The sequence below is a fragment of the Ictalurus furcatus genome, chromosome 14, assembly GCF_023375685.1.
Source record: "Ictalurus furcatus strain D&B chromosome 14, Billie_1.0, whole genome shotgun sequence".
In the NCBI taxonomy this organism is placed as follows: domain Eukaryota; kingdom Metazoa; phylum Chordata; class Actinopteri; order Siluriformes; family Ictaluridae; genus Ictalurus; species Ictalurus furcatus.
The window spans coordinates 11,030,020-11,042,294 of NC_071268.1; the positions used below are offsets into that span (position 1 = coordinate 11,030,020).

General features: G+C 40.4%; 1 protein-coding gene across 13 annotated transcripts in view; it reads left to right on the forward strand.

Moving 5' to 3' along the window:
- LOC128618166 (protocadherin gamma-A11-like) overlaps window positions 1-12,275 on the forward strand; it is a 96,807-nt gene that overhangs the window by 61,031 nt on the left and 23,501 nt on the right. For 2 of the 13 annotated variants that reach the window (XM_053641647.1, XM_053641648.1), the window contains exon 1: window positions 3-3,156. The exons of 9 other annotated variants lie outside the window; for them this stretch is intronic. In XM_053641647.1, the coding sequence (XP_053497622.1) occupies window positions 736-3,156 (2,421 nt within the window). In that variant the 5' untranslated portion in view covers window positions 3-735. Of the gene's footprint in view, window positions 1-2; window positions 3,157-3,881; window positions 6,592-12,275 lie in introns of those variants that run through there. 2 more of the 13 variants (XM_053641650.1, XM_053641651.1) reach the window with 1 other exon arrangement.

Consider the following 12,275-nt stretch of genomic DNA (forward strand, 5'->3'; position numbering starts at 1 on the left):
GACCTCTTACTGCAGTGGATCTTTCCAGTACTCGTTATCGATTTTTTTTTAAGAAAATTTCTGAACGATTCTCTATTTTGGAAAAAAAAATAAATAAAAAAATGACCGGTTCCAGGTGGCATTATTATAGACTGTCTATGAGCAATGGTCAATTGCTGTTTTATCTCTACAGATTGGTATATATTTAAATAATGATTTAATGTAGACAACAATTTTATTTGAAATGCATGGGTTGGATTTGTTGCTAGGGAAATGAAACAAATAAATATTCGAGTCAGGATTTCTCTAACTATTTAAAGAGTCCTTGGAAGAGCGGTACTGAAATATAAGTGATTTAATAATTTTTATGGAATAGTTTTTGAGGAACAATAGAAATAGCCTATTCGTTTTCAGTTTTATTCAGGTAAAAAAACATCTCCTCTAAAATGATTCGTAAGTTTTAATAAGTATGTACAATTTCTTATGTGCTTTCTACTCTGATTAGTTGTAATAATTTGCTAATGCTCTGAGTGACGCTGTTGGTCAGCGTGTGCAGCTTTTAAATGCTGATTTTTAGATCCTCCTCTGTGTTACGACTGTGTGCAGACAGGATTTCTCTTCACTTTGGACTTTCTGTTGGTTAAAAAGAACATCGCGGAAGCATTGCCTTTCAGCACTTCAGGAATATATTTCATTTTTTTTATTTTTGTCTGATTATAAATGTCTTAATCCTGCTCGGATTGGAGAATTTATAAAATGGGTGGACATTATTCTTTCAATGTCCGGATAACTGGCTCTCCTGAACGCGTTTCATCATGGCTGACAATGCTTCTGGTCGGATTTGCTTTTGTCGTGGCCGTTGCGCACGGGCAGGTCCGTTATTCTATTCCCGAGGAGATGAACAAGGGATCAGTGGTGGGAAATATCGTTCAGGATCTCGGTTTGGATGTAAAGAGACTGAAATCTGGCCGAGCGCGGATCTTTACGGAGGACAGTCGTGAGTACATCGGTCTGAATGTGGATAAAGGCACTCTGATAGTGAGAGAGAGGATAGATAGAGAGGAGCTGTGCGCTCAAGTGTCTCCATGCTCTTTACATTTTCAGATTATTCTAGATAATCCTGTGGAGCTTCATCGAGTTGATGTGGAAATATTGGATATCAATGATCATGCTCCTGCATTTGACAAAAGAGAAATCAGTGTTGAAATATCGGAAACTGCAGCCCCCGGTTCGCGGTTTTCGTTAGACAGTGCGCATGATCCCGATGTTGGGCTGAATACACTGCAAAAATACACTCTTAATCCAATGGAACATTTCACTTTGAAGGAATTATTTCGTAACGATGGCAGCAAATATGTTGCGATGGTTTTAAAAACACCGTTAGACAGAGAGCTTCAGGAAGAGCATCAGTTAATTTTGACAGCATTTGATGGAGGATCTCCTCAGAAATCTGGAACAGTTAAGATAACTGTCACTGTTCTTGATGCAAACGACAATTCTCCTGTGTTCAGTCAGCCAATATACCGAGTGTCTTTGTCAGAAAATATTCTGAAAGATAGTTTAGTAGTGACAGTCAGTGCTACTGACTTGGACAAAGGATCTTATGGTGAGGTTACCTATTCATTTTCACAAAGCACCGGAAAAGAGGCCATGGATTTGTTCAGCATTGATTCAGACAGTGGTGAAATTAAACTGAAAGGTTTCTTGGATTTTGAAAAATCCAAACAGTACGAAATAGATGTCGAGGCAATTGATAATGGCGGATTAATTGATAGCAGTAAGGTGCTAATTGAAATTACTGATGTTAATGACAATTCCCCTATTATCAGTGTTATCTCATTTTCCAACCCGATCCCAGAGGATTCCGTCCTGGATTCTGTTGTAGCGATGCTAAATATTAAAGACATAGACTCCGGGAAAAACGGACAAATTAAATGCACAGTGAATTCAGATCTGCCATTTCGCATCAAATCGACATCCTCTAATTTCTATAGTTTAGTTACTGACCGTATTTTAGATCGTGAGATGTTTTCTGAATACAATATAACGATCACAGCTACAGATGAAGGATCTCCATCTTTATCTACAAATAAAACACTGAGGCTTAAAATATCTGATGTGAACGACAACGCCCCTGTTTTCCAGCGTCACTCATACACCGCTTATGTGATGGAAAATAATTCACCTGGAGTGTCTATATTTGCGGTGACAGCAACTGACAGAGACTCTGGTAATAATGCGCGCATTTCTTATTTTTTAGAAGATCTTTCTGTGAACGGAGTTTCTGCTTCGTCTTATATTTCAGTTAACGCAGACAGCGGAGAGATTCTTGCTATTCGATCTTTTGATTTCGAGCAAACAAAAGAGTTCAATATTCGCGTAAAAGCGCAGGACGGAGGCAACCCGCCTCTCAGTAGCAACGTGAGTGTGAAAATTATTATTCAGGACCAGAATGACAACGCGCCTCAGATTCTGTATCCAGTACAAACTGGTGGCTCTGTGGTGGCTGAAATGGTGCCTCGTTCAGCAGATGTGGGCTATCTTGTCACTAAAGTGGTGGCTGTGGATGTGGACTCTGGACAGAATGCCTGGCTCTCATATAAACTGCAGAAAGCGGCAGACAGGGCGCTGTTTGAAGTGGGCTTACAGAATGGAGAAATAAGAACTGTACGCCAAGTCACCGATAAAGATGCTGTGAAACAGAAGCTCACTGTTGTAGTGGAGGACAACGGACAGCCCTCTCGTTCAGCTACAGTCAATGTTAACGTGGCGGTGGCGGACACTTTCCCTGAAGTGCTCTCCGAGTTCACTGACTTTACGCACGACAAGGAATACAACGACAACCTGACATTTTATCTAGTCCTGGCCTTGGCTGTAGTTTCTTTTCTCTTCATCGTGTCCATCATAGCTATACTGTCAGTGAAATGCTACAGATGGAGACGTGAGCGAATGTTTTATAAATCCGGTGCCACTCTACCAGTTATTCCATATTATCCACCCCTTTACGCAGACGTAGGCGGCACGGGCACTTTAAAACAAGCATTTAATTATGAAATGTGTGGAACTGCTGATTCCCGAAAAAGTGATATGAAGTATGTCAGACCGTATAGTCAGAGTGTCATTAGCCTGGACGCAAATGGAACTCAGACGCTTCTGCATGGACAAACTGAGAACCAGGTGAGATCTTCATGATGAAGACTGCATGTCTGTCTGTTGTTTAAACGAGTGGAATAGCTTTGGACAATTATTCCGCTTCAATAGTATTGACAACAATAATAGCAATTTTAATACCTTACAGATTTTTTCGCTTAAAGTATTTAAGAGGTTGTACATTCGATGAAAACATACATTTATACTTTACAGTTGTACTGTGCATGCTCTTATATATGTATTTTCTCATACATTTGTATATCTTACATATGGACATTATATTGGTGCAGTGGTGGTTCAGTTGTGAAAGGCTTTGGCTTGCTGATTAGACGTCGAGAGTACAAGCGCCAGCACAGCCAAATTGCCACTATCAAACACCTGAGCAAGGCCTTTAGACTTTTTGATTCAATGGGCGCCGTATCATGAATGACCCTGTGCTCTGTCCCCATCTTCCTTACAAGCTGGGATATGCGAAAGAAGAATTTCACTATAGTGTAATGTATATGTGCCAAAATAACGGCTTCTATTATTGCTAAAATTATAATTGAGATGTTTAAAATGACTATATTGCTTACATGCTGTATATAAATGTTCAGATACATACACATCTGCACGCATAATATATGAATGGACCATGCAGCCACTTATGAGGTATAGCTTCATCCATATCTCCTCTGTGTAATTATTATTATTATTATTATTATTATTATTATTATTATTATTATTATTATTATTTAGAAAACATTCTACCCTCTTTCACGGCGGTCATTTTTATGTTTTGTGTAATGCTTATTCTGATCCATAAGAGTCGCTGTTGATCAATGAAGTGGATTTTTCTGAGGTATAAAAATCCTACGATTCCCTTCTTACTGGCATTCGCGCATGTCTGCTGTCTTGGATTCCCATTTCAGATTGTATAAAGACTGGGTATAGGATTTTGTATGCTTTGTTTTCCTTTTCTATCGATTACTGAAGCAAGTGAGTTGGGCTATTCATGAACAATCGCGAGGATATTGTGTGTTAGTCTTATAAGGAACTCGGTAACGCTGCTGTATCATTATGAGGGAAAACATCTTTGTCGCATGGCGTTCTTGTGTGCTTTTTGTGTGTTTGCACTTGCTCAATGGCGCATCCGGGCAGCTCCGTTATTCTGTGGCTGAAGAAATGTCACCTGGTGCTTTAGTCGGAGATGTTGTGAAGGACCTGAATATGGAGCCTAAGCGGCTGCTTGAGGGAAAGGCTCGTATCTTCGCGGCGAGCGGGCGCGATTATGTGCAGCTGGACAGAGAGAAAGGACATATCACGGTAAAGGAGAGGATGGACCGGGAGAGTCTGTGCTCTTCCTCAACGTCTACGTGCAGCATCAGCTTCGAGATCATTGTGGAAAACCCGATCGAGCTCTACAGGGTCACCGTGGAAATATTAGACGTGAACGATAACAGTCCTGCATTTCCACGAGGGGAAATTAAACTGGAGATCAGTGAATCAGCTTCTGTCGGAGCGCGCTTTGCTGTGGATAGAGCTCTCGACGCCGACGTGGGAATCAACAGCATCCAGAGCTATTCAATTGACCCGACCGAGCATTTTACACTGAAAACACAGAGTCGAGCAGGTAGTGGAAAAAATGTCGAGCTTGTTTTACAGACGCCATTAGACAGAGAAAAGGAAGAACATTTGTATCTAACAGTAACCGCTATAGACGGAGGCAGCCCTAAACGATCCGGCACTGTAAAAATTCATGTTGTTGTTTTAGACATTAATGACAACGCACCTGTCTTCAAAACGAGTTCTTATAGAGTATCTGTCCCCGAAAACACGGCAAAGGGGGCGTTACTGATTACAGTTAATGCCACTGACGCAGATACAGCATCAAATGGACAAATCGGCTATTATTTTGAACACACCACACCTAAAATCAGAGAGCTTTTCACAATCAATGAATCCACTGGTGAGATAAGGCTTTCTGGAGAGATGGATTTCGAGGACACGACTGTTCATGAATTTAAAATCCAGGCAAAGGACCAGGGAGGTTTAGCCGACTCCTGTGAGGTTGTAATTGACGTGACAGACGTGAATGATAATGCGCCTAAAATGACGCTCATGTCCTTTTCCAACACGCTACCCGAAAACTCGCCCCCAGGCACTGTAGTAGCCATGATCAACGTACAAGACAGCGACTCGGAGGAAAACGGAAAGATCACCTGCTGGATTGATGGCAATCTCCCTTTCAGAACCGAATCGTCTCTGTCCAATTACTACAGCATAGTGACAGCCTCCAGTTTAGACAGAGAGCAAACGGCGGAATATAATATCACAATCACGGCCAAAGATGGCGGTCTCCCATCGCTGTCTAGTAAAAAAACTTTGCTAGTAAAGATATCTGACATAAATGACCATTCGCCACGTTTTGAACGGGAGACATACGATGCACACATCCCTGAGAATAATTCACCTTCTTTAATTGTGCTCACCGTGAAAGCGAACGATGAGGATTTGGGCGCAAACGCACGTGTATCGTACTTAATCGTCGACAAAGATGTGAATGGAAGACCAGCATCATCGTTAGTTTCGATTGATTCCGACAATGGCAAGATTTACGCGATTAACTCATTCGATTATGAGCAAATTAAGTCGTTCAGCGTTACTATTAGAGCGCAAGATGCTGGTTCACCTTCTTTGAGTAGCAACGCAACCGTAAACTTTTTTATTCAGGACCAGAATGACAACGCGCCTCAGATTCTGTATCCAGTACAAACTGGTGGCTCTGTGGTGGCTGAAATGGTGCCTCGTTCAGCAGATGTGGGCTATCTTGTCACTAAAGTGGTGGCTGTGGATGTGGACTCTGGACAGAATGCCTGGCTCTCATATAAACTGCAGAAAGCGGCAGACAGGGCGCTGTTTGAAGTGGGCTTACAGAATGGAGAAATAAGAACTGTGCGCCAAGTCACTGATAAAGATGCTGTGAAACAGAAGCTCACTGTTGTAGTGGAGGACAACGGACAGCCCTCTCGTTCAGCTACAGTCAGTGTTAACGTGGCGGTGGCGGACACTTTCCCTGAAGTGCTCTCCGAGTTCACTGATTTTACGCACAAGGAATACAACGACAACCTGACATTTTATCTAGTCCTGGCCTTGGCTGTAGTTTCCTTTCTCTTTATTGTCTCCATCATAACTATATTATCAGTCAAATGCTACAGGTGGAGACGGGAGCAGATGTTTTATAAATCCGGTGCCAATCTGCCAGTTATTCCGTATTATCCACCCCTTTACGCAGACGTAGGGGGAACAGGTACTTTGAAACAAGCATTTAATTATGAGATCTATGGAACCGCTGACTCTAGAAAGAGTGACATTAAATTTGCCCCATCTTCCAGTCAGAGTCTTTTGAACGTTGACATAGGAGGCACAATGACTGTGCCAAGACAAACCAAGCACTCCATTGACCCAGATGTTAATGTTGAGGTGAGGACCTTAAAATATTTTCCATGAATGAAAGTTGTAAGTTGAAAGTTTGTAAATCATTATCTATGATGTGTGCTTAATAGGTACATAATAGGTACTCTATTGCATACTTAATTAATCTATTGAAAATAATAATTTGTGTTCAGTGCCATTTTACTGTTTGTAGAGTAATGAAACAAAATAAGAAATGGTTGGAGAGTTAAAAAAAAAAAAAAAAGGAAGAATGCAGATACAAAAAATAAAGTGATTATGACTTGGTTAAAAGAGAGAGGGGAGAGAGAGAGAGAGCGAGAGAGAGAGAGAGAGAGAGAGAGAGTGCGGGAGGTCCAGGTCCAGCCATGCTGCCATTGAATGTGACCCTTAACCCTCAATTGTTGAATTGTATCCGCTCTCAATTGAAAGTTGCTTTACATATAACGTTAGGAAATTAGCAAATGTAAATTTGTGTGTAAGATAGAGAGAGAGAGAGAGAGAGAGAAAGAGAGGATTTGCAATTTTTACATTTTGTTTGTTGTTGGTGACCTTTTCATGAGATTTTTTAACACTTCTCCTCATCCATTGGACCGTCATACAACATTAAGCAGAAAATATGGAGAAAAAAAAAGTGGTAGAGGGGAGAGGGTGAGTGATGCTACCCTGTCTCACTGCTCACGTACCTGTGTATAAAAGCGTGGTAGATCTGAGTATTTCCACCCTCGTCTTAACCTTTCATGACCTTATATGTTTATATAAATACTTGCAAATTTACATCCTGGCCTCTTGTAGATGTAGTGGGTGACAGGAAACAGCAATTAAACTAATAATGCTGAGGCACCTTTATGTGGCTGGTATCTTGTGTTTATTTCCCTATTTCACCACAGGCAGCCACTTTGAAATCAACCATATGTCCTTTGTTGCTTAGTGATTTGTGGAGACAGTGGACAGGGGTACAAAGCTCATGTGGCAGACAGATGTGGAGGTCCTTTTCTACAGGAAGAAACAATGTGGGTTATGTTGTGGCTTCACACTGGGTTTTATTAGAGTGTTGTGCAGCGGACATGCATGGTTCTATGAAAACTAAGTTTATGCTTATAAAGTTACTAGGCTTATTTGTGCAAGACCTTAACCAACAAGAAAAAATAGTACTATGTTGCATTAGTACAGCACCACTTTGTGTTACTTAAACTTAATATATCTCTCTTTGTTTGTGTGTGTGTGTGTGTGTGTGTGTGTGTGTGTGTGAGAGAGAGAGAGAGAGAGAGAGAGAGAGAGAGAGAGAACTTTAGCCATGAACTTCTTCATCTGGGCTTAGTTAAGCCAGGTTCTGAACTCTATACCCATTAGCAAGACCAGTGTTTATGGCACATGCCCCTGAGTTTCTCTATTAAATCATAGATGTAATTATTGCCTCATTTCTCATTTAAAAACTAAACTGACCACTCTGGGCCTATAGAAAAATGTATAATGGGCCAACACTTTATCTGTAACTAGATTTAATCAATACTGTTGTTTTGTTTGTATTTCTAGACATATTTTAAGGGGCTTAATGCCAGCTGGGTGTGACTTCCATTCAAAGCATGGGTTGGTTGGTCGTAGGGTTGTTGGTGTTGATGTTACAGTATGTGTGTGTGTGTGTGTGTGTGTGTGTGTGTGTGTGTGTGTGTGTCTCTGTGTATGTTTATTTGTTGGGGACTGGAATAAGGTTGATCAGTAATTTAAACCTAGTACATATCTATATAGCATCTTTAGATAAACAAACTTTCAGACTGTAACAAACTGTATACTGCATACATCAATATACAACCAATTTTTTTTATATTGTTCCCGATTTTATATTTGTTGTTATTTTGTTTCTGGGTTGTTTGTGTGTCTTTTCTCTCTTCCTTCGTTGTTCTCTTTACAGTAATTCAAGCTTACAAAATTAGTTCATCTGAGTCCATATTTAGTTTGCATTATCTCTGCTATTTATGAAATATTAAGCGGTAGAAGATGGATGGATGGATGGATGAGAGTTGGTATCATATTAGTATGATATAATGTACTGTATCTCTAATATTGTTGTATGTTGTTATATGTTGTTTATCAGGTATTTGTAATTACATTTCAGTTGTGTATCTTGTTATATTGACCAGGTTGATCAGATAAGCACCCAGTGTGCAATAGAATTTGTCATGTAGAGTGTAGAGTGTATACTGTATTGTTTATTGTCTTGACCTGACATGAATCAGCACTGTTCCATTCCACTGCAGCATCCAGTGCCTGCAGTGTCAGATGGGCAGTGTCTCTTTTCATGGATAGATAGATAGATAGAAAGATCAATCTGTGATTGTGTTTCTCCTCCTCCTAGTTCTTGATGAAACTGTATATATCAAATCATTGCTGATGCACTGAGGATTACATAAAGATTTTGTATAAGATGGCAATATAATTGCTGTATAATGTCTGAAGAAGAGGAGCAGTGCTTTTTCAGCCCTTTTTCCTTTTACTTCATCCCTCCTCCCTTCCCCCTCTCCAGCTGCACCCCTCTGCAGTCTTTGTGCTGTGTGTGCCTGACTGCTCCCTATTCAGTTTAGAGGAAACTAGGCTCTTGCTTCACCTTCACAAAATAATCTCACATTTGCAAATTCTTTGCAACACTTGTCACAACACGATTCATATGAAATGTTAAGGGTTCAGAATGGGGTTAACACAGGCACCTATTGTAACAACTTTATTGTTAATGAAAACACACTTCTCTCACTCACAATTGGACTTTTTTATTCTTCAAATGAGGTTGCCCTGTCACATAGGCCTTTCCACCATGTGTGCCTTGCATTGCAGCTCTGCAGTCATTGGTGTGTGTGTGTGTGTGTGTGTGTGTGTGTGTGTGTGTGTGTGAGAGAGAGAGAGAGAGAGAGAGAGAATGGGTGAATGAGAAACAGTGTAAAGTGCTTTGTAGAACCGCTAAGGTTAAAAAGCACTATATAAGTGTAGATTTACCATTTGCTGTTATGTATGCCTTTCCCCCCTCCTCCTAGCCCACTTTCATCCTTAGATAGGATGTGTTGCCACAGCAACAAGCTGACTCACATTTAGGCTGTACCATTATGTCACAGGCCACAGGGGGGCAGTGAGAGGCTCAAAGCCATGTGTAATGATGTACAGTAAAGGAAGTGGTTCTGTAGGAGATGAAATACCCCTGCAATTAATAATGTATTCCACTGACCTAGGGCTCTATTCTAATGTGATGGGGGAAGGGTGTGTGTGTGTGCGTTCTAGAAGACACCTTACGCAGATACACATCACATGTGCACATTGAATCCAATTATGAATAAATCACGTAGGATATTGTAGAGTTCTTGCCTATTCAGGGGGTCCATACAGCAATCAGTGCACTGACAATACTGAGAAAGAAAATTAAGCTAAATTAAATTAACAATAAAACCATGATGCTTCCAACATCTCTCTCTCTCTCTCTCTCTCTCTCTCTCTCTCTCTCTCTCTTCTCTCTCTCTCTCTCTCTCTCTCACACACACACACACACACACACACACATATCATCTGTATTAATTAATTATGTGTACTGTAACCGTAGAATTTTTTTTATTTTTATTTTAGAGTTGTGTTTCTGGTCACATGTCATGTCTCCAGAAACCATTGGCTAATATATGGATTCAAATCAGTTTGTAATTGTGCAGAAGATAGGTAAGTATGAGTTGGGTCCCAAATGTGTCAGAGGAGTTCATTATTCTAACTTATTTCCTTCATGTTCAATCTTTTTTTCATGCTGTCCTCCTGCCTGTGCTGCTGTGGCCGCCTGTCCTGTCCCTGCTTTATTATGGTCTCCTGTTTTTGACTCAATAAAGGTAAGAAATTATTTATTTTTGAAGTCTTTAAGACATTCACATCTTCCTGGTTAGTCTATTAAAATCACACTTTGAATTACACTGGTACTGTAAAACCTGGGATTTTGTATGGCCATTCTGAAAATTGAGAGTTAATCAGCTGTAGCTGTGAGGCTATGGTGCTCTTGTTGGGTTTTGGGGACTTTTTGGGTTTTGAAGCTTTGACATTGAAGTGGCTTTTATGTAATAACGTGTGTGAAGAGTTTGCCAACTACATATTTAATTCATTCATAGAAAACTGATGTATGAACTTAAAGATTTATGTTGAAGTCCTCAGTTTTCTAAATAACCACACAGGAATGTGACTGATGTTGCTTACATGATGGTTTCATCACAATCCTGGCAACAGAACATTCAAATAAAACCACAGCATTCATTTATCAATTCAGCAGTAAACAACTGTCTTTGTTGGGTTTTTTTGGGTGGGGGGGGGGGTGCTTTCATACAAGATTTGCACTTTCGTTCTGAAGTCTGGCAGCTAATTTATTACAGCTGCTGTGTTGAACAGTCTGCAACATTTTGTGAAACTGTAATCAAACAGTGTTTGCCTCACTATGACTATATGAAGCTGATTCTCATTTCTATGTCTTTATATATATCAAATGTTTAAGTACATCTGAGTTTATTCTGAATCTACATATATGATCTTTAACCTATTCCTGTGGAATGTACTTTATGCACAAATTCATTCATTCCTTCATTCAAATTAGGTTTGAAGGTTTGGTCATGGTGGAGCTGGAACACTGGGTGCACACACATTCACACCTAGGGACAATTCCTAGGGAAGAACATGCTAAACTCCACACAGACATTACCCTGCTCTCAGGACAAAACTGGGAACCCTGGGACCTGTGTGTAGTTCAATTACATTTTGTTCTTCGCATTTCCTAGTTTGCGAAGAAGCCAGTGTCAGAGTTCCAGATCAGTTATGGTGTATACTCCAGGAGCGTTCTCCTTGGCATTCCTGGGATTTAAACTCTCTACCTTCTGATCAGTAACCCTGATCACTGACCCACCACTGCCCTAACCAGTTTGTCATTCTAGAAAGATGTCAATAGTAGCAATTTCCATATTCCTTTCCTTTTTTTGTAGTGTGTTTTGAGCATCGTTGCTAAATCATTTATGCTACTGCATGTCACGAGTCATGATATTTTTTGTTTGTGTTCTGGGAAATGGCGAATTAATTCAGTTCTTAGTGGGAGTTTTTTTTTTTATTTAATATTATTTTTTTTTGTGATAAACCTCTAGGTTTGTTTGCGCTGCTGTTGGTGGAAGAGAGTAAGCGAGGCCTCCGCTCTGAGTGGCGCTGTTCGCGCTCGTGGTGCTGAAAGTCTCTCATTCATTCTCCCCCAGCTCCTGCTCTTTCGCGCTCTCTTTTTTATATTAAAGAGTACCTGAGCATATGAATCCTGACGTGTTTTTCCCTTTGGATATTTTTATGACCGTGCATACAATTTAAGTGTCGCTCTTTTAATGCAAATGTTAAACGCACAGCAAGCAAAGAGCTCTCTCCTTATTTGTGTGTGCATGTGGTGCGCCGCACCCTGGTGCTGCACTGCACTCTGTCTGACACGTGTGCATTCAGAGAACAGTGTTATTTGTGTGTTACACCACAAGTCGGCACTAAAGAAACCTGATCCACCAGCACGTACTACAGGGCTTCTTCTTCTTCTTCTTCTTCTTCTTCTTCTTCTTCTTCTTCTTAATAACAACAACAACAACAACAACAATGATAATAACAATAATAATAATATGTGTGCTCTGCGATAGACTGATGTCCCATCCAGAGTGTATTCCCACTTCACATTCAGTGCTCCCAGG